This window comes from Equus quagga, chromosome 15 (genome assembly GCF_021613505.1).
Source record: "Equus quagga isolate Etosha38 chromosome 15, UCLA_HA_Equagga_1.0, whole genome shotgun sequence".
In the NCBI taxonomy this organism is placed as follows: Eukaryota; Metazoa; Chordata; class Mammalia; order Perissodactyla; family Equidae; genus Equus; species Equus quagga.
The window spans coordinates 46505972-46528249 of record NC_060281.1 but is presented as its reverse complement, the minus strand read 5'-3'; the positions used below and the strand labels follow the sequence as shown (position 1 = coordinate 46528249).

The 22278-nt window shown below is 39.5% G+C and overlaps 1 protein-coding gene across 4 annotated transcripts in view; it reads left to right on the top strand.

The window, feature by feature from the left end:
- RNF144B (ring finger protein 144B) overlaps positions 1–22278 on the top strand; it is a 160579-nt gene that overhangs the window by 84972 nt on the left and 53329 nt on the right. For all 4 annotated transcript variants that reach the window (XM_046640011.1, XM_046640012.1, XM_046640010.1 and 1 more), the window contains one exon: positions 10627–10827. In XM_046640011.1, coding sequence (XP_046495967.1) covers positions 10663–10827 — 165 coding nt within the window. In that variant the 5' untranslated portion in view covers positions 10627–10662. The remainder of the gene's footprint in view (positions 1–10626; positions 10828–22278) is intronic.

Genomic DNA, 22278 nt, shown 5'->3' with positions numbered 1-22278 from the left:
AAGCACAATGTATCTAACATTTCTGAAGCAGCACATTGGGGGTGTCTAGGCCAGAAGCAAAATAAATGAACTTTGAGATGACTCAGTTTTTAGGGTGTGGGTCATAGGCAAAAGGAACCCAGCCAGTCTTCACTGTGTTGCTGGCTAATTAAAGTATCTGGCTGCTCCAGCTTTCGCTGAGCTGAGCCTCTTGGTCTCCAGTCCCTTTCATATCTCCTTCCTCTGTCCTCCCTTCCCAGCCCTGGTCCTTTTCATGGGTAGCAGTCCCTTAAGTACTTCCAAAACTATCTTGAGGAGGAGAGAGGAGAGAAAAAGAAAGATACCTATAGCAAATCCACAAAGCCACATGGAGAGAATTGTATTCTGGAATCCAAAGCCTGTTTTCACACAACTCCTGCCTTACTGTTGCACACCTGTGACTGGTATTTTATTCTTTGTGATGGGCATAAACTAAGAAAAATGGGAAAGAAAAAACCCCTTCTGTTTCTAAGGTGGACTCTGACTAATTGAAACTGTCTTGATGAGTAAACAAATGCAGGGTAAAAACATACAGAGAATGTAAAAAAGATGTCGAGTGGCAGAATCAGATTCCTTGGCTTTTTATTTAAAACAAACAGAAAAAGACTCAACCAAAAACCCCCTCTAAACCAATTACCCCAGATAACTTGCTCCTCCACTACTGGAAGTGAGGTTTGAGTGTGGTCAAACACTGTGCATTTACCCAGAGTTTTACAAATATTTACAGTCGTCTCTGCCAAATATCTTTGTGCTGAGCCCCAAAGAACATTCTCAGCATTCAAAAGCCCCATTCTCATGAATGGTTTCAGTTCATTGGCAATTTAAAGGAATCCAGGCTTTTAAACTAGGTCAGTTTAAGACGGGTCTTTTTTTTTTTTTTTAATAGTAATTGGTTTTTGGGTCTCCCAGATGATGAACCAGGTTTTCAGAGCCAAGCTCTACAGCAGAGTGAAACGTTATACTCTATCCAGACAGAAAAAAAGCTTATTTTATCTATATAGGAAGACCGTTTAGCTTCCTGGAAACTATCTTTCCCTTCAACACTATGAATACTATTAATCTGAGACAGTCTATTTAAATTTTCCTTTTTGCAAAGTAGTTTCAGTATTTCAGATGTTTAGAAACATTTATAAGGGCATCCAAATCATTTCTCTGTGGTGTTTCTGCTACTTCTGGCTTCTGTGTTTCCCCTGGCCATGACTTATGACATTACTCTCTTGTTGAGTTAGATTCTTGGTGTTTGAAACCACCCGTTTGAGGTAGAGGTCAGGAATCATGCTGAACCCAGGTGTTGGTGCAGGGACAAAGTCCAGACAGTTTGGGGACTAAACCTACTTTGTGCAACTGATTATTTTGGATATGGGAAACGGGCCAAGCTGCCGTACAAGTCCTGCTTTCCCTTTTGAGCTTTGGGGAGTGGGTTTCTGCAGCCTCTGCTCCTGAGTACTCGTTTTCAGGGATGCCTGCCTTAATTTATGCAAGATCCTTAGCTACAGCAAATTATCAATATTTTCAGCTTTTGAACTGCTGGAAGTGACTAGAGATGAGAACCAGGCCTTTAGTATTTTCTTCCTCCATGTACATTCAAAGAAGTTATCCACTGTAGTATTGAGTGACTGCTGTTTGCCAGGTGTACACTAGATACTGAGGCTATAAAGATGTGTAAGATGTGGCTTCTGTCTTGAAGGAATTCATGTAAGCTTAGAAATGACTTTATTTTTTTTTTTAAAGATTTTATTTTTTTCCTTTTTCTCCCCAAAGCCCCCCAGTACATAGTTGTATATTCTTTGTTGTGGGTCCTTCTAGTTGTGGCATGTGGGATGCTGCCTCAGTGTGGTTTGATGAGCAGTGCCATATCTGCGCCCAGGATTCGAACCAACGAAACACTGGACTGCCTGCAGTGGAGCGCGCAAACTTAACCACTCGGCCACGGGGCCAGCCCCTGGAAGTGACTTTGGATTATAGTAGTAATTCTTAATTCATATTGTTTTACTTGAGTATGAAAAATACTTTGATGTTTGTCATTTTGATCATTTTTTTTCCTGAAGATTGTCCCTGAGCTAACATCTGTGTCAGTCTTCCTCTATTTTGTATGTGGGATGCTGTCACAGCGTGGATTGACTAGAGGCGTGTAGGTCCCCCCCGGGATCTGAACCTGCAAAGCCTGGGCTGCTGAGCTGGAGCATGTGAACTTAACCACTGGCCCACCCCCAATTTTTTTTTTTGGTAATCTATTTTCCTACGTCATCTGAGCATTCCATACCTTGAAGAGGCATAACAGCACCTAAGTTAATTTATTTAATTATTTTAATTTTAGTTTGTTTTTTCACTTTTAGGCATAGTGGTAGGTCTTGTGCTAAAGTTTTATTTTTGTTAACTTTAGCATTTGCTGTTTACTTGGTCGATGAGTACTTCTAAACTCACTGCATCATACTGTAGTGGTGATTAAAAAATGGAAAACTGTACATCACAGAGAGTAAAAGTGATCAATGCTTTTGCAACACGGAAGGAGAAACTTATCTGTGATGGGATCCCTTCCTTGAATTGAAAAGCCAACAACCCAAGTGACATATGCTTCTCTTATTCAAAGCTGGAGATACTTGTGATCACATGGCTTGTGGTATCTATTAAAGAACAGACATTGAAAGCCGTGTCTCATTGGTTTCTAGTTCCTCTGCAGTCACGAGTTGGAGTCCCAGACCTTTAGTCAACTGGTTCTTTGTCTTTCTTGGGAAGATCCAACAAGACGTCTCATTTCTCTCTTTGCTGGACTTGTGGCTGAAACTATAAACCCACAAATCATCCTGTGTATGATTATGTGAAACTATCTGTTGAGAACCTCCTCAACTAGTTTACTCTTTATAAGTGTGGACTGGGTTTAGTTTCCTTTACATCCCTAGCACCTAATGTGTGGAATTTGGGTCCTTATGGGATGACTTGGTTTCCTGCATTATTGATTCCTTAAGAAACTGATTTGGCAAAGATGTACAAAAGTACACACCCTGAACCTTGCTTAGCTTAGGATGGAGGAAATTCCTCTTCCAAACTGGTTTTAAATTTGTTTCTAATTAAAATTTCTGTATGAAAGTTTAACTTTCACAGAAGAGAATAATATTTATGCATGCTTTTATTCATTTGGAGAAAAAACTTTGATTTAGATATTCCTGCTTTAGCATCTGTAGCTTCCTGGTAATGTCATGACCCAAGAAATCAGCCCGTCTCTTGCTCTGTGAGGCTTTCTGAAATAACACTTCTCCTTGATCTGTTAATTACATCATTGTCTGACCTGCCTTTAAGTGGCGTTCCTTCCTGCTTCTGAGCTTTGTTGTTATGCCAGGCAGGGGGAAGAAAATTATTCAGCAGGGCTGTATGAATATCTGTGGGAGGCAAGGGAACCACTGATTACAAAAGGGGTGGGCAGGGAACAGTGGTGGTGTTGAGGAGGGAGCCACTACAATGAATGTAAAATTGCATCGCCAAAAATACCATTGAGCCGTTATTCTCATATTCACTCCTTCCGTCTTTGATAACTTTTTGTTGTTAGGAAAGCTGGGAATGGATTTCCTCCTCTTAGGCCCTTATCCTGTAGTGGTAACAAGACCATGGAAAGAAGGTGAGAAAAAAGAAATGTGCATTTTAGAAAAAGGATTGGCATTTTGCAAATGTTAGAACTTGACTTCCCAGATGCCCTGTACTCTGTAGGGTTTAGAGTTAGCCTATCACAATATCATGTGGTTTATTGGTCATGATCTCATTTCTCTTTCCTTATGTTCCTCCTATATATTTTGTAGGAAAAAATATAAAAATCAGATTTATTCTCACCATAAAAAAAATTGTAACTCTGTGAGGTGCTGGATGTTAACTCACTTTATTATGGTAATCATTTTGAAAAAAATATAGATATCAAATCATTATGTTGTACACCTTAAACTTATACAATGTTATGTATCAATTATATCTCAAAAATGCTGGAAATAATTAGATCTTATTATAATAGTTGTAACAGACTTTATTCATAAGCTAATCTCAAATAGCAAAGAGACTGGGGCTGGGCCCAGTGGTGTAATGGTTAAGTTTGCACGCTCCACTTCAGCAGCCTGGGGTTCACAGGTTTGGATCCTGGGGGCAGACCTACACACTGCTCATCAAGCCATGCTGTGGCAGCATCCCACATATAAAATAGAGGAAGATTGGCACAGATATTAGCTCAGGGACATTCTTCCTCAAACAAAAAAGAGGAAGACTGGCAACAAGATGTTAGCTCAGGGCCAATCTTCCAAAAAAAAAAGAATAATAATAATAAAATAAAATAATAATAGCAAAGAGACTGCCTAGAAAAGTTCTTGCTAATATTTAAGATGCTCCTCTTATCAGTTAGGATGCTTCTCCTAATACTCCTCTTCATTTTCACCCATAAAAAAAGTTAATAGAGATATATTTGCATATCAGTTCCATTTTTAGAAGATTGTGGTCTCCAACGTACAAAATTATAATCTTATTACCATCCTGGAAACTGTTGAGATGAAGATGTTAAAACTAGGAATTATAGACTGAGTATTTTCTCTTTTCTTGGTTTCTTCTGAATGAAGCTGTGAAACAGTGGGGAAGAGAACAGAAGTTCCCTTTCCTCTCACATGAGGCACAGTGATAAACAGAGTTTTACAGCAGTGCTGCCACCTCACAAAGCCTGAGTAGGTGAACATTTGCTTTCATCACATCTAAGAATTAAGTATTTCTTGGGTTTGTTTACACTAGAGAATAGTTTCTAATCTGCTAAATTTTTTTCGAATAATGACAGAGTATCCTATATATGATGTATCTATTTATTGGCCTTGAGCATTATTCATTTAAAAAATAGATATAAAATATGCTTGAGCAATTGCATTGTGCTGATTACTAGCAAGGTTGCCTATGTTCCCATTTGTTCATGCCCTCTTAGGGTCTGTACTGGAACTAGTTTTCTGCTCTCACTAGATGTGCATTGGGTTCGTCTAGTCCCTGAATGACCTGAGGGTAGGTCACAGATGTAAGCAGGGAGTTGAACCACAACGCTGGCCAGTATGGAGGTCTGCCATATGTCCTTGCCTCACGAACCCCAGCACCCATTGCCCTTGTTACTTTGCCAGCCAGCTGGTCTACCTTCCATTCCAGACTGTATTTAGCATAGAACTTCAGTAAATGGCTAATAGCTGATGATGGTCAGCACTTTACTAGACTCAGTCAGTACCATTTGAGTCACTAATAGCTTCTATTAAGAATGTGAACCGGAAGCTAAATAAATCACTGTATTGGGCAAAAGTGCCAAAGTCAAAACAATACTAATTTTCAGATTGTGTGGAGTGGAAGCTGGTTGCCTGACGTGTCCTCCTTAGTTGGTATTGGGAGAGCTTTCCTAACAAGGCAGACATGGGACCTTTGGATTACTGTTTCTTTCTGCTCTATTAGCATATTGGGTTCCTGAGAATATCTCTCCGTGATTCATGACACCACTTTAGCCCTACCTTCCTCACCACCTACCCTTCCGGAAAACCCTTCCCTTTGTTAGCTCCCTCTCATAGTCATGCATTCATATCTTTTATTCCAGCTACCTCCCAGGGATGACTCAATGTCTTGCTTGGGCATGTAAACATGTTGAGAGTGTTCATGTGTCTCCTCTTCTGTTTTGTCTCTTGTTCTTGAGTAACTCTAAGACTTTCACAGCATGGCCTGGAATTAAGACCTCAGCACAGATCAACTGGATTTTTACAAACATTAGTATTTTGTTATGTCAGTAATATCCTGTTGATTCATTTTGGTAGCTTTCTGTTTCTCTGGGTCTCTTTAATCATACTATATCAATTTATCTAAATTTTAAAGTTTTTGCAGAATGGTGTAAAAATTCCTGAATAACTAGATAAGTATCCTAGTAAAACATTATCTTTTCCCATTGCATTATCTTTTTGTGCAATGGAATAAGTGCTGTGATTCTGAATCATGAAACAGGCGTAAACTGCATTGGTTAAAAATACTTTGAATGTTGGCTCTCTCACCCTCTGCATTTTTGGAGCAAATTGCTTTTTCAGGCCGACAGCAGAATATGAAAATTCCTTATACATCCTGTGCTTCAGCACAGCTTCTGAAGTGTTCCTTTCTTTGGCAATTCTAATGAAAACACAGGAGGGAAAAAGTGACTTTTCTGTTCTTTCCTGTCAGATAGTACTTGCTTCTTGTATAATGAACACTTTATAGTGCAAGAGACACCTAAAGGGTAGGTAGAACTGCTGATTCCCCTTTCCTGGTAATTTAGTGCAAAATCAAATGTTTTAGAGTGGCTTTCCTTCCTTGCATGCCCCAGCCACTCTGTCCTGTTATGTGGTTAGCTATATTTAAGCAAGAGATACTTGTAAAATTTGGGTGAAGTCTGCCCTCACCACCCCACCCCCAGCCCTGCCACCAGCTTTGGAAAGTTTAAACCTGAAGGCAGCCGTCAGGTTTCTCTTCTTTTCAACATGCCCCTTGCATTCTCTGCCCCAGTTCTCCCAGTGGGTTCTTGACACCCAATCAGAGGCTCAGTCACATTTGTAATAACTGTAAAAGTAATTAATGGTTACTGTTTTCCATCAAGCAGTAGGGTGGAACATTCAAGTCACTTTCTTATTTTAGGTAAAATGTGAGATATGAGGCAAAACAAGTTGAGCGAGCCAGTAAGAATGGGTTATCGGTTCTCTGGAAGGAAGATTTTTCTCAAAACTTGGAGGGGAGTGGGTGTGAATTGTCAGTGTACCTATGAAAATGTGGTCCCGTAAAAGGGTCGGGAGTTTCTGTGAGTGTGTGGTCGGTCTTCCCGTGGGCACCCCCGCTGAGCTTCATGCCATTTACTGGTGGTTTGGTTGGGGAGTGAGTTTCTACTATTTGTGGTTTTCTGTTGTGGAGACCACTGAATCTTAAGAAGACGTAGTGAAGAAACACTAGGACACCTTGGAGCCATTCACATACCTCTCACGTGTGCGGGAATTCATTGGAGAACTTCAGGATTCTCCTGATTATTCCTTGAAGAGCTCAATGTCTAATGAATCAGTGGTTAAAAGATTTCTTGGTTTGATAATCTTTTTTTATGAAGTGCTCACTATGTGTCATTCATTTTTAAAACATTCACTATTAATTTTGCCCCGAGTGAAAAACCAAAGGACTGGTTTTCAAACTGTACATGGTGAAGCCTTTGGCTTCTGTGGTGATGCCTGGGAAGCGGCTGAGGGAAAGGTCAACGGACCTGGCTGGGGTCTCTCACTATTGGTTCAACCAGCACTAGTTTACATTCTCTCTTTTATATCGTGGCGGTTTACTTGAGATTTTTGTTTTCATAAAATTCCATTGCTTTAAAAATATTTGAAAGCCATCACTTTAGGGAATTGGTGTTAGTGTACACCGAAAAATAAATCACTCCTTTTTGAAGGATCGTTTTGGATTGTTCGTATCTCAAGAGATGAAATATGCGACTTCTTTCCTCTATCTCACTGAGTCACAAGTGCTGCCTCGATTGGAATGCTTGGAATTTTTTTTTTTTTTAACCAAATAGGTCTCTGCTTTGTAAAAAGTATTTATGTCATAAAAATATTTTTATATATAAAATACATATTTTAAATTTTTGTATATATATTTTAAACCACTTTATTAAGATGTGATTTACAGACAAAATGCTGTACATATTTAACATATACAACTTGAGTTTGGAGACAAATATATGCCTGTGGAACAACATAATGCCTATAATTAAGAATGCTGTATTGTATACTTAAAATTTGGTAAGAGGTAACTTGTGTTAAGTTTTCTTATGACACACACACAAAATAATGATAAATAAAGAGGGCAGGAGGAAATTTTCAGAGGTGATGGATGTATTTATATTTTTATAACTTTGATTTCATAGCCCATAGGCATGTAACTCACAAACTAAGGAGTAAAAACATATGTATATGGCGAGAGACAAGATTATCTTCCCAATGGCCTTGATTAACACAGTTGCTAGTTCTGCCTTCAAAAGAAGACCATTTCTAAGAAATGCATTCTAAGAGGTATTCAGTTATGTCTTCATTTTTCTAGTACATTCAAAATTTGGCCTGTTTAATGTCGTCTTCTAAAAAATAATATAGGTTGAGACTGTGAGAATTAATTGACTTTCTTGAAGAATACCTAGACCTCTTGCTAGACTGGAACAACAGGATATTCACAGCAGCTTCCTGCAAATGGGCTCTTAAGTGTAATTGACGTCTGTGGTGTGGGATGGTTCTGGCCTGTGTCTTTTCCCATTTTTCTTATTCAGGAAGCTTTTACTGGCTACATTTCTTTTTGTTCTTTGACTTGGGATTTCTCTTTTTGAGGAAGAAGATAATTTAGAATATATTGTATGAGCACTGTTGAGAAAACAGAGCTGAGGGGACAGTAGTTGGAGAAGGTTGATAAGATTATGTGTGCTATGAACTGGGCAGTCTTGGAGAAATAAATAGTGCTTTAAGCATAAACTGGGAAGACGGGAGAGGTAAAATCGTTCATTTTCACCCACAATCGACCCTAAAGAGAGATTTTTTTTTTAAACTTCAAAATTCTGAATTTGATGTGCAGGTTAATTTGAATTTAATTTGCTGTTAGGTAATAGCTCATCAGTAGTTAATCAAATAAGAACACCAGGTCTTAAAGTTTATTGGGCCTTTCTCAAGAAGTATATACGTTGTTGGGGCCGGCCCTGTGGCCAAGTGGTTAAGTTCGCACGCTCTGCTTCGGCAGCCCAGTGTTTTGTTGGTTCGGATCCTGGGCACGGACATGGCACCGCTCATCAAGCCATGCTAGGCGGCATCCCACATGCCACAACTAGAAGGACCCACAACTAAAAATATACAACTGTGTACTGGGGGGCTTTGGGGAGAAAAAGGAAAAATAAAATCTTTAAAAAAAAACAAAAAAAATACGAAGTGATATGTTGGAAGCCAGTCCTTGGTGAGCTTCCTGTTGTTTGTAATCAAGCCTTCTGGTGTTCAGGGAGTAGGTCAAAAACCTTAGTCTTCAGGTTAGTACACTTAGTAACTTTTGACTCTTTCTGGCATGACATTAAGAAAGTGTAGTTAGAGCTCAGATTTTTTTTCATTCCATCTAATCCAATTTGTTTTTCCCTGCCTTGTTTTAGTACTTTTGTACCTAAATATTAAGACTTATGTCATTCTGGTACTCTGCAGCAAATGCTGAACATGTAAACTAATTCTTTTGCCCAAAAATTGGGAGGAAAATAGTCTGGATCTTGTGTGTGGGGGGGGTATTTACAATTATTTCTATGGCAGAATTTATTGAACTTGGCTACACTCTTTTAAGATTCTAAAACCTTTAGGATTTTGCTTTTATTTAATCAGAACTTGAAACTTCTTAATGTGATATAAAATATGTACAAGAAGATTATTTTCACAATTACTTTTACCTCTTTTAAAGGTAAATATTCTGAATAAAAACAATCTAGTGGAAGGGTTTCAGTTATAATTTTTCTTTTTTGGGGGGAGGTGAGGAAGATTGGCCCCAAGCCAAGATCTGTTGCTAGTCTTCTTTTTGCTTAAGGAAGACGGTCAGTGAGTCAACATCTATGCCAATCTTCCTCTAGTTTGTATGTGGGATGCCGCCACAGCATGGCTTGATGAGTAGTGTGTAGGTCCATGCCCAGGATCTGAACCTGTGAACCCCAGGCCGCCGAAGTGGAGCATGTGAACTTAACCACTATGCCACTGCGCCAGCCCCTCAGTTATAGTTTTTATTTTTTGGTATAGAAATATCCTTTCCTATAGTCTTGCTATGTGTGGAGATAAGTTTTATTCCTGTACAGCTTCAGTGAGTTTAAGAATTGCTGGAGTCATGAACTTCATCTGTCTCTTTTTTCCTCTCTCTCCCTGCTCCATCCCTCCATATAATACCTCTGTTGTGAGACAGCTTTAGTGTAATGGAACAGGCACTGGGCTTGGCCTCAGAAGTTGGAGGTTTTGAGTTTTGCTCTGCCATATACAAGCTCTGAGAACTTCAGTGGACTGCTTAACTTCTGAGGACCTCAGTTCATCTATAAAATGAAGAAAATAATCATTGTGCCACATTTTGCTTATCCATTCATCCACTGACGGACGTTTGAATGGTTTCTACCTTTTGGCTATTGTGAATAATGCTACTGTGAACATTGGTGTGCAGATATCTGTTTGAGTCGCTGTTTTCAGTTCTTCTGGGTATTCACGTAGAAGTGGAATTGCTGGATCATATGGTAATTCTTTGTTTAACTTTTTGAGTGACAGCCTGCTTTTAAGTATTTTTTGAATCTGTTGAATTGATTATAACAGTGTGCCTCCTAAATAGTGTGTTCATAGTGTTCTTTTAATTCCCATAGTTTACATGTTAGGAATCAGAACAGTGAGGTCACCTTAAATATCAGACTCCAGGAACACCTGGCCAGGGTGGCAAGCTTTCTAGCCAGTGCTTCTCAGAAATGCATTCATTGTGTGCTTAGAGATCTTTGAAGGTGAGGATTTGCTCTGCTGGCTCCCAAATGTGTTGGTTAAACAATGGCTGTATCAATGGATGTAATATTTTCGGCTTTGGACCTTTCTATAGGGGTTGAGGAGACTGAAGAAGGCGGAAGACAGGCTGATGGGCTCAGCCGGTAGGCTCCAGTATCTCACCATGACCGCTGAAAATTCGACGCCAGGAGACCTGGCTCTGGCCCCCCTCGTCACTTGCAAACTCTGCCTGTGTGAACAGTCTCTGGACAAGATGACCACACTCCAGGAATGCCAGTGCATCTTTTGCACAGCTGTAAGTTTTCTTTGGTGCTTTCATCATGAGAACATACAAAGGGAAGAATTATAAAAGTACAGGATACATTTCTGTAGCTTACTGAGAAGCCAAGGTTTGCTACAATATGATCCTGCTTTGGAGAGCAATTCCACATTTGGATCTGTTTCCAAATAGTATCTTGAATGGTAAATCCAATATTTACTAGTTTTTAGTCAAAGTGTAATCTGTGTGTGAAATTTAATTGTTGGTTGAATAAGCAGAGTCTTTCTTTTCTTAAAGTTCTAGCTAAGGAACGAAAGAGACATTTTTAACATGCCTTAGTTAACTACTATCTGTAAGAAGCTGATCAGGTATTTTGAATGATGGAGAAATCAGGTAGCAATTTACATAATTTTCTTTTATATACTTGCTCATCTCTGCAAAGCACGTGGCGTACAACTGTTTTACTTTGTCGTGTCTTCTTTTTTTTCTCCCTGTTTTCACAATATGCTGAGTGCTGCTTATTCCTCATAATAAAGAGAACGCTACAGATCTCCAGGGGTGGGCTTGTCTCTGTTAGTCTGACCCTTGGCATCAATGCCCATGACCTTTATTGCACGTTTCCCTAAAGGTCAGTTGGTTAAGGTATAAAGCTAGGAAACAGATTGATGATGAATTCAAAGTGACTACTAGAAGTGTGAACCCAGGTGCTCTTATTCAAATTTTCATTTCTTCAAATGTTTTTTGAGCTTCTGTCATGTGCCAGACACTCTGCTGGATGTCGGGAATATAAAGATGCATCAGGTACTTCCCACAGGGAAGATGAACACTGTGAAGGAACTGTGCAAGAGTTTGGTGAAGCAGGCATGGCTCAAGGTGGCATACCACAGGAGTGTCTCACCATGCAGGTGGTGGAGGTGGGAGGGGCTTCCTGGCAGCTGTGAGCTCCAACTGAGGCTTTGAACAAGAGTTTGCAAACTGATGCCCCTGGGCTAAGTCTGGCCTCAACACATTTTTGTTTGGATCCCCAATCAGGAAATTTAAAATGACAAATTTTATAAATTTTTCATGAAAAGATGAAAAAGTGGTAAGATATAGCTAGTCTGGGCCTGCATTCATAGGCCCAGAAATAGATGACCCTTCCTCTATTTGTAGCACCTGCCTCTCTCCTGTATGTATTTAATCAGTTACACTTTTAAACTAAGGATGGGTTAAGAGTCAGCCAGAAGAGTGCTGGGCATCTCAGCGTTGTAGAGGGGAGAGCCCAGTGCCTAAATTACAATATTTACCGTTTATCTTTTCTTTGGTAGGCCTTCTATTTGCGGAGTGTTAATAGTTATTTTACAGTAAGTACAATAATCACCAGACAAATGTGGGTTTAATCTCCTGACTTGTAAAGGAAATTGAATAGTTTAGTTACAGTGATCAGTGCTTAAATCAAGGAGAGTAAGGAGAAAGGAATCATTTAGGAAGTGGAATTGTTTATAAAGAGGCATGTTTACTAAGCATACTTTTTTTAAAAAACAGATAAGGTGAAATAAATTTTATTCCATCTCATTTGCTAGTTAATCAACATGATGCATTTTCAAGCTAGTTTATATCAATTTTCTTAAAAAAAAATTTTTTGGTTAAAAATGATTTTTAGGTAAAAAGGAAAGTGACTAAAATCCTTTTCTGTGTTTTGAACTCTAGGATCTGAAGATAGAAAAGAATAGTATTATTTATCCATTCACTCTACAAATATCTAGTGAAGCAGCAACTGTGTCCCAGAAATTGTTCTAGGCACCAGGATTATTCAGTTAAAGAAACAAAACCCAGCAGAGATCCTTGTTCTTAGGAGCTTATGTTCTGTTGAAGGAAGTTACAAAATAAATATAATAAATAGGTAAGTTAAATAGTAGTGGGCAATAAGGGCTTAGAGAAAAGGAGAGCAGGAGGTTAGGAGTGTGGGGGAGGGGGTGTTGCATTATAGTAGGGCGGTCAGGAGGAGGCCTCACTAACTAATATTTGTGCTGCATCTTCCTCGTCTTGTCGGCGTGTGTTGCTTTATAGGAAGTGAGGAAATGGCCTTGTCATCCAGGGGTGGCTTCAGTTTCCTTTGGTCTTGCTTTGTTTCTTGACGCTGTGCTTCAAAACAATTATTTCTCTGACTTTCTCACATGCGTTTTGGACCTTTGTTAATCCTTGAGACAAATGAGTCAGAAGCAACATTTAGTTCAAGCCAGGATGGAAATTTTTGTCTGAGGGTTACTGATGTTTAAAAGCTGGATATAGAATTCTGTTTTTGCAATGAGATTTAATGGTGTGGAATTCAAATATGTGCCTCAGTGTTGGGTAAAGAGTACACAAGCAAAAATTGTATTTCGTGTTTCATTATATTTCATTTCACAAGGAGCTGACGGTGACATATTATTGTTTCAATAGATCTTAGTTCCATTCAAAAGCAGTGCAACTGGTTCTCATTTCTGCTTCAGCAATTTGGGGGTGGGAGTTAGTACAATTTGATTATTCTGTCATCTAGATTCATACTTCCTCATTATTGGAGAGCCCTCAAAAGCAGACAGTCAAATGGCTTGTTATTTTCGGAATCCCTCCAACTTTGCAACTTTTCATATCTGTAAATGTTACCGTTCCCAGACTTCCTGATACCCCATTCCCTATGATCTGCCAAAATAGTAAGCTGTATGTTTTGATTACATTAGTGTCTGTAAATTTGCAGTTGATATCAGACTCACCTGAAATACTAGTCTAACTTTTTTTTTAGAGCTTTTAGTTCTTCTTTTTTAAAAACTATTTAAAAATGTGTCTAATCGACTCATTTTAATTTGCATTCAAATTAAAGATATCAAATATATTTTGTGTTTTCAAGGCTGAAAAGAAATTTGTGACCTTTTTTAGTATGCCATATACTACTAATTTCCAATTTTAAATATGGTTGGATGACATGTCCCAATTATTGGCTGGGAAAGACTTCTTGTGCATACCATATATTTAAAATGATTTTGCTAGGACAGTTCCCTTCACCCCACCTCAACAGGTGAAAATTCATGTGTAAAGGTCCTCCTGCTAGATATGGTGGTATACTGGTATATTTCTATCAGTTTAATAAAGCTTTTTATACAGTCTGTCGTTGTCCTGTTTTTCCCTAAGAAGTATCTTTGACCATTTTGCTCTGAGCTTAAATTCTTTTGTTTCCAAGATTTGTGTGCCCTGGGTGTGTAGAATGGACAGATATGGAGTGTCTGACTTGACCAGTGGATATAAGCCAGCTCACTCCCTGTTTTTAGGGAGTCCTGGCCTTTAAGAGGCTCTGTGAAATCTTGTGGTTAAAAGGAAAGCAAGGGGATCCTGTTTAACTTCTCCTGAAGAGGCATTTCCATTTGACCAGGCTACCTTTTCCAGTGGAATACCTATTAACTTCCCTACAACCAGTGCTCTGAAGAATGCTGCTGTAAGTTATTCCATGTAGATAGTTTCTGATTTAAATGAGATCCAGAGAAATGAATATGATGGGTGTTGCTTCAAATAATCCATCAATATATCTAATTTCTTGTTAAAGGAAACTTAACACGTTCTATTTGTGAAGTTGGCTTCTGTTACACTATTTGCTCAACTTTGTGCAGAAGAAAGTACAGTATGAAGCAAGGGAAGCTGAATATACAGAACAAAAATGGGCGTAGCTCTCAATAGCATGACTAAAGTCATAGATCATAGGTGTGTTATAGAGCCAAAGAAGTTGACATTTTGGGGTTATGGAGAGGTGTTGTAAATTACTTGCTCTTGTAGTTGAAGGTTGAATATCTCAGGGATGTTAGTCTACTAACTATATGCAAAACGTATCTCTCTAACTCTCCTTTTTGCCTGTGGATTTAAATAACACAAATGTGAAAATTCAAATTTTCTTTTTCCGGCTTTTGCCACACACTCTTTCAGATAATACCATACAATTATAATTTAAGTGAAAAAAATTCACAAAAGTCAGTTATCAAAGGAGGGAAAATTTGTGGGTTTACTCCCTTGTGAGCAATATTTGCCTCTTTCATTTATTTTGGAAGCTATTTCTGTCAGCCACGAATTAAGGAATAATGAAAACACAGTTGTTGCTTGTTTTTATAACCTAGATAATTTCACCTGAAGAGAGTTGGTATGTTGGGCATGGCCTATTTACCTTTCAGATTAAAGACAGGATGTGCTAAGCAAAAAGAAAATAAAGTCCAGCCATATTCTTGCCTTTTTTCCATTACATTTTGTTGGCTCTAAGTAGTTAGAACTCCTTTTACTATTCATTTCTCTGAGCCAAATGGATTTTCCAATGTTTAAAAAAGTGAGAGGAAATATAAAACTTTTTAGACCAAACCCTTCTTTTCCTTGGAGCCTGTTGGGTGACCTTTAAGAAAAGCCCACATATGGCCTGGGGGAAATTTATAGTTTGGGAAGATTGCAGTGTGTATGTTGGATGTACGTATGCACCCGCATGGGTTGGTAACTTCCAGATGAAGCAAAGAACACACAATGGTTCTTTTCTGGATTCTAACTGATATCTGCATTAGGAGAAAGGAATGCTGTTTTTTTCACTCCTACCTACCTCCATTCTTTCCTTCCACTATCACATGGTAGTGAAGAGTACAGATATAGAGATAGGAAGACCAGGCTCAAGTTCAGGCTTTGCCACTTAATGGTGTGTGACTTTAGGCAAGGTCTTTGGCTTCTCTGAACCTTAGTTTCCTCACCTATAGGATGGAGGGAGGTAGGGGATGATAATACCCATCTCAGAGTGTTGCAGAGGTGTCTAATGAGAAGTCTAGTAAAGGAACTGGTGCAGTGCCAAGCCTCTAGTAAGCTGGCATTGTATTATTCCTTTCTTTCCTCAGTTCTACCAGTATGCTGAGCTGTTCTGTTTTTCAGAAATGTTTCAGAGAAAGGAAATTCTGTAAAGACTTGACCAGCTTCCTCATTAGCCTTTTATCAAAGGTGGTTGTATAGGTGATTTCCACCTCACTACTGTTCCGAGACACCTACACACTAGCAATTAGGATAGACAGAGAAATTTCTCTGTTGGGTTTGCCCAAAGTGTGGCTTATGGTTGGATATTTCAACCGAGGATCTAGAAGTAAGACTTAGAGGAAAAGACAAAAATCAATACAACTTTGAAAGTGAATAGATGAGCATATTTCTGGTGGATGTAAAAGATTCAACGGAAGAGTGTCTCAATCTACCATTTATTTAAGAGCTGCTTACCCTCAATAAGAGTATAATATAATTACTTGTTGGCTTGATATTTTTAGTCTAGTATCATTTTAAGTATCTTTTATTGGAAACTCTCTGGAACTGCAAGAAATAATGAGGCATCTTACTCCAGTAGTGTCTCAGAACAATTTTCTGTCTCCTTTCCTGGTTGTGTGACCTGCTAACCTTCCCTAAAACTTTCAGATTCTCCAGTTCTCTGGATTCCCATGTCTTCTAGTACAGAAGTAAATGGACAGAAGGAAATTCTGCCAGTTCAAATCCCTTTCTTATTCTTTTGGTTTCTGATACTAAAATATACTGGATTGCAAGGTGGGTTTTATGCTTTCCCTTAACTTTATCTTGGGTGATCAACATGAGTCAGTGAATTTATCTTTATCTTTGTTTACATGTAAATGACTTCAATATACTTGGTGCTTATACTTAAGAGTTTCAATGATGGTAATATGGTGACTTTTGTATTTATCAGTCAAGTCACTGGTTTAAAACACAAATTTCACTGCTATATTTTTCCACTGACAACTGAGCTGCTGCAGGTCAGATAGCATCTGAGAAATAGGAGCAAACTGTAACAGCATGAGAAATGGATTCGAGATGACTCAAGAAGGAGTTGGCTTCCTGGACCTATGATCTCATCCGTGCCTAATGCTCACCACTTACTTATTCAAGGAAAGTGGTAAAATTTGGTGAGAGGAAAGAACCCCAAAAGAAAACCCTACTCTTAAGGCCCTAATGACTGTGTCCTGGCATCATAGTCCGAGAATTGGAAGGGAACTTAGGTCTTCTAGTCTCTCTACCCTCCTGACGAAAGAAGTTCTTTCCTTGGAGGCCAGTATGGTTTGGCATTTAAGAGAATGAATCTCAAATCTGGTTGCCTGGCTTTCATTTATTCAACAAATATTTATTGTGCTGTGTATAGTTCTGATGGTCAGGGTGTAGTGGTGAGCCATCAGATCAACGCCTGGTTTTCAGACTGCTGAAATTTTAGTGCAAGGCACAGACACTCACAAGTGAATACAGAAGCCAGGTGAGGATAAACAAAGCAGAGTGAGGGGAGAGGGAGGGATATAGGAGAGGGGGTTTCTACTTTATGTTAGATGGTCAGGGAAGTCTCACTGATAAGATGTTATTGAAACAGAGACCTGAAGAACATGGGGAACAAGCTGTGTAGACATCTGGGAGAAGAGAATTTTAGGCAAAGGGAAGCAGTGTGGAGGTCTTAAGCTGGGAGTGTGCTTGGTACATTCAGATACAGCAAGGAGGCGTGTGTGTGTGTGTGTGTGTGTGTGTGTGTGTGTGTGTGTGTGTGTGTAGGGGGAGCAATAGGAGATGAGGTCAGAGAGATAGTGGTGTTAGTATGTAGGACCTTCGGACTATTCATAGTAAAGATTTTGGCCTTAGGCTGATGTGAGAACAGAAGCCTTTGGAGGGTTTTGACCCACAGGTTGACATTATCTAACAATGTTTTAAATGGATTAGTATTAGTAAGTGTTCTCCAGAGAAAAAGAACCAATAGGATGTATATATAGAAAAATACATATATATGTTTATATGCCTAAGTGTATAAAGAGATTTATTATAAGAAATTGGCTCATGCAGTTGTGGAGGGAAAATCTCATGATCTGCTGTCTGCAAGTTGGAGACTCAGGAGAACCAATGATGTAGTTCCGCTGAGTCCAAAGGCCTGAGAATGTAAGTTCCACTTCCAGCCTGAGGGCAGGAGAATACCAATGTTCCAGCTCATGCGGTCAGGCAGAGAGCATGAATTCTCCTTTCCTCTGCTGTTTTGTTTTATTGAGGCCCTCAACTGATCAGATGAGGCTCACCCACACTGGGGGGGGGGGCAATCTGCTTTACTCAGTCTACTGATTCAAATGCTAATCTCATCTGGAAACACCCTCACAGGCATACCTAAAATTAATGTTTTACTGAATATCTGGGCACCCTGTGGCCTAGTCAAGTTGACGTGTAAAATTAACCGTCACAATCACCCTGGCGGCTACATAGAGAATGAACCACGGGGGCAAGGGTGAAAGCAAGGACACTACTTAGAAGGTAAATACAGTAATCCAGGTCAGAGATGATAGTGGTTTGGACCAATAGGTGGTAGCCATTAATGTCTTCTGGTGGTCTAAGTTTTCATTTTCTTTTATATAATATAGGGATAATAATAAATCATCTCAGAAGGTTATAGAGAGGGCTGCAGTAGATAATCTAGATACAGCACTTTGTGCTGTGCCTGGAATACAGCTGGCATGTATAGCTCTACTGGTTTTAATGTGATCATCCAGATTTTTCTTGAAAACCTCCAGGATTGGAGCATACCATAACACTGGCTATTCAACTATTGAAAATTGTGGTTCTAAACTATCTTTTCCTCTACATTCATTTGAAACCTGTTTCTATATAAACTCTACCTATTAGTACTAGTTCTGCTCTCTAGAACAAAATTGGTTGAAATGTAATTTTTATTCTACTCACTAGCTCTGTATTATTTGAATGAAGGTTATCTTTCTGTTAGAGGGCAAGGACAAGATTACTTATTAAAAATTCTCCCACAGTGTTCCCTCCATTGTGGAGATATTAATAAATAGTACTTTATCTCCCCCTTCCCCTTCGGCTGACACAGTTCTTTTGGAATGAGCTCTATTTGCACAACATTCTTGACTTTGATCAAAGGTTGAACAAGTACTTCAGGCTTTTCTATATTCTCTGAGAAAAGCATATGGTATTGGAGTAGGGGGTGGTACTATAATATGGAACAAGATTTAATTTTTTTTCCCCAAAGAAAGTTATCAAAAGATGGGAAGTTGGTAATCTATGCTTGTATGTTGTGGAGACCGCCCCCCACCCCCCGCCCAGCCCCACACATCCTTTTTTAAAGCATGCTTTGCCAAAGTTTAATTCTTTGAATCACATATCAGAATGTGATAGCCTTGTCAAACATGCATACCATGACCAGAGAGAAGGCAAAAGTGGTCAAAAAGTGAGAGAACTTTCCTTACATCTGCTGAGTCACCACAGTTTATTCTTTTGAAGTCGAACCTTTATTCCAGTTTCCTCTAGGTTTATTATGATCTTAGTCCTGATTCTGGTCTTCCATTTGGTACTACTGTGTACCTGTCAGTGTGCTAATTGTATGCATAAGACATCACCTGTAGACAGGTGCTTCTCATGTGGGAAGCAGACCCTCTGAGAGAGGAAGTACAGTGTGCTCTGGGAACAAATGGGATCCCACCTAAACTCGACTTGAGGAAGTCAGAGAAGGTTTTGCAAGGGGCTGAGACCAAAAGATGAATAGGCTATTGCTTGATGGTAGTATTGGTGGGACTCTGAATAGGAAGAGTGCTACAGGGAGGAGGGGCAGCCACATGTGGAGGCACAGAACAGAGGAAGAGTGGCCAGCTGAGGAACTGAACTGAAAGACATCCCTGGAACTTACTGTTGGAAGTGTGAGTATGCTTGGACTTGAGGCTGGAGAGGCGAGCAAAGGCTAGATGAAGGGGCTTGTACACCATGTTAAAGAGCATTATGGAAAGTTAAAAGAGCTTTGGGAATGGAGTCGGGAGGAGGAGGGCTTTGGCATAGGGTGGAGAATGGTCTGAAAGTGGGCAAAACTGGAGTAGGATGAAGGAAGGGGAAGGCTGAGAGCTCGGAGAACATCCTCATCACCGTATTCTATATTTATTATGGTAGACTGCAGTTTTGAGGTCTGGAGTATCTAAATTATTTTCGTGTCCCCAATTTCTCCTCATTCCTATCCATTTGGACACTAATATCAGATCTCTTAAAATATTGCTGTCAAAATGCCACTACCATTAGTAAGGAGTCATGTGCTCCTATTTGAATCATATTCCTTAGTGCTGACTTTGAAGTTCCTCTGTGAACTTTTTCTTTTCCCTAAAGATTTTATTTTTTTCCTTTTTCTCCCCAAAGCCCCTCGGTACATAGTTGTATATTCTTTGTTATGGGTCCTTCTAGTTGTGGCATGTGGGATGCTGCCTCAGCGTGGTTTGATGAGCAGTGCCATGTCCGCGCCCAGGATTTGAACCAACGAAACCCTGGGCCGCCTGCAGCGGAGCATGTGAACTTAACCACTCGGCCACGGGGCCAGCCCCTCCTCTATGAACTTTTGACAGTGGTGATCCAGATGCCCTTCTGCTGCCTCTTAAATGAAATATCTCATACTTCCATGTCTTTCCTTCTTCCTAGAATCCTCCCCTTTTCTTTTGTTTTAACTCCACTAGCTCAATTCCTAGTGATGTCTCATTGCCTGGTCAAGGTGAACCTCCTTTCATTGTTCAACAAATATTTATTTTGACAAGCAGCGTATTAGATTAGGGGGGATTTATGGGTGAAAAACTCACACGCGGTTCTTACCCTGGTGGTGTTGGCTACTCTAGTGTGAAATGATCATCTCTTCTCTGAAAGCATTTAGCATTTAAAATCAAATCAAATAGAAGATTTCATACAAATGTCTGTATTGCCTTATTTTCTAGCTGTTTGACATAGATCCGTTATATCTTCCCCCTAGACTTGAAGTTCGCTGAGGGCAGAAACCCAGGAAGGAATTAGGCATCATGAATTGTCATTGTTGTTGTCATAATAATAACAGCTAGCATTTATTGAACTTATTCGATGTGAAGCATTGTTCTAAGTGCTTTTTTTGTTTTCCTCCTTCTTTGCCCCAAAGCCCCCCAGTACATAGTTGTATATTCTAGTCGTAGGTCCTTCTAGTTGTGGCATGTGGGACTCCACCTTAGCATGGCCTGACAAGCAGTGCCATGTCCACACCCAGGATTTGAACTGGTGAAACCCTGGACTGGCGAGGTGGAGCACGTAAACTTAACCACTTGGCCACGGGACCAGCCCCCTCTAAGTGCTTTCTCTCATTTTATCCATATAGAGGCCCAAATCGATCATTAAAAAATATCCCTATTTTAAACATCATGAATTAGATATACTGTAGTTCCTTGTTTACTAGTATAACAATTTTTTGGATTTGTGCATTCATGTTTTGAGAATCACTCAGCCATCCTAAGCAAATCATTTGCCTGATTGCCAGTTTCCAAAAGTACGAGGGACAGGCAGGAGCTATTGTGCAGAACCAGATAGCTGCTCCAGTTAACTGCGACTACTCCTACAAAGTTTGCAGTAATTTAAGGGTGGGATGTGCAGGATTTTAGTTCCTCTGTTTCTCTCTGTAGAAATAGGAAGCCAAAAGGCAAACGAAGGCACCCAACAGAAGAGTAAGAAGAAAAGGCTAATGGCTGAATTTTCTCTTCCCTTGGCTGCCAACTCCGAATGGCTTTCAGTCCTAGGCTGAGACCAGCTGGATGCACAGTTTTTGGTGATGAATTTCATTTCACGTACACTGATGGGGATAGAGAATTTGATTAGAAGTATAGTGAAATGTCACTTACTTGTTTCCCTCCCTTCTATCCAATTTTGCCTTGCTCTCTTTAAATTATGTAATACAAAGTGATTTTAAAACAGAAGAAACCAGAAACCTCTAAAATATTGGTTATATGAACAGTTCATGTGTACCCCAATCCAGACTCTTTCTCTGTGTAACATATAAATATATAGATGGGTACATATGCACATCAATTAATACAGAAATGAAATCTTTATTTATAGGTACTCTTCTTTTACATGAGTTTTACAAATTTAATGTAGTGTATTGTGGACGTATTTTTATGTTAGAGTATCCAGACCTACCTTCCTTTTTTTTTTTTTTTTAAAATTGGCACCTGAGCTAACATCTGTTGCCAATCTTTTTTTTTTTTTTTACCTTCTTCTTCTCCCCATAGCTGCCCAGTACATAGTTGTATATTCTAGTTGTGGGTCCTTCTAGTTGTGGCACGTGGGAGGCCGCTTCGGCATGGCCTGATGAGCGGTGCCATGTCCGTGCCCAGGATCTGAACCGGCAAAACCCTGGACTGCCGAAGCGGAGCATGTGAACTTAACCACTCGGCCACTGGGCTGCCCCTGTACCTTGTGTAGTGTTCTATGGTAGAGCTGTGTCAAAATTTATCTAACCAGGTCCCTCCTAATAATGGGCTAGTTTTTGCTATTATAAATGAAAATTTTTGTACTTATGTAAGTGTGAAAATATATCTCTCGAGGATAAATTTCTAGAAGTGGAATTGCCTAATCCAAAGTTATGTGCTTTTTAAAATCGATACATGTTGCCAAATTGCCTTCCCAATGTGTAGGAAAGCCCCGTTCTTTGACATTCTGAGT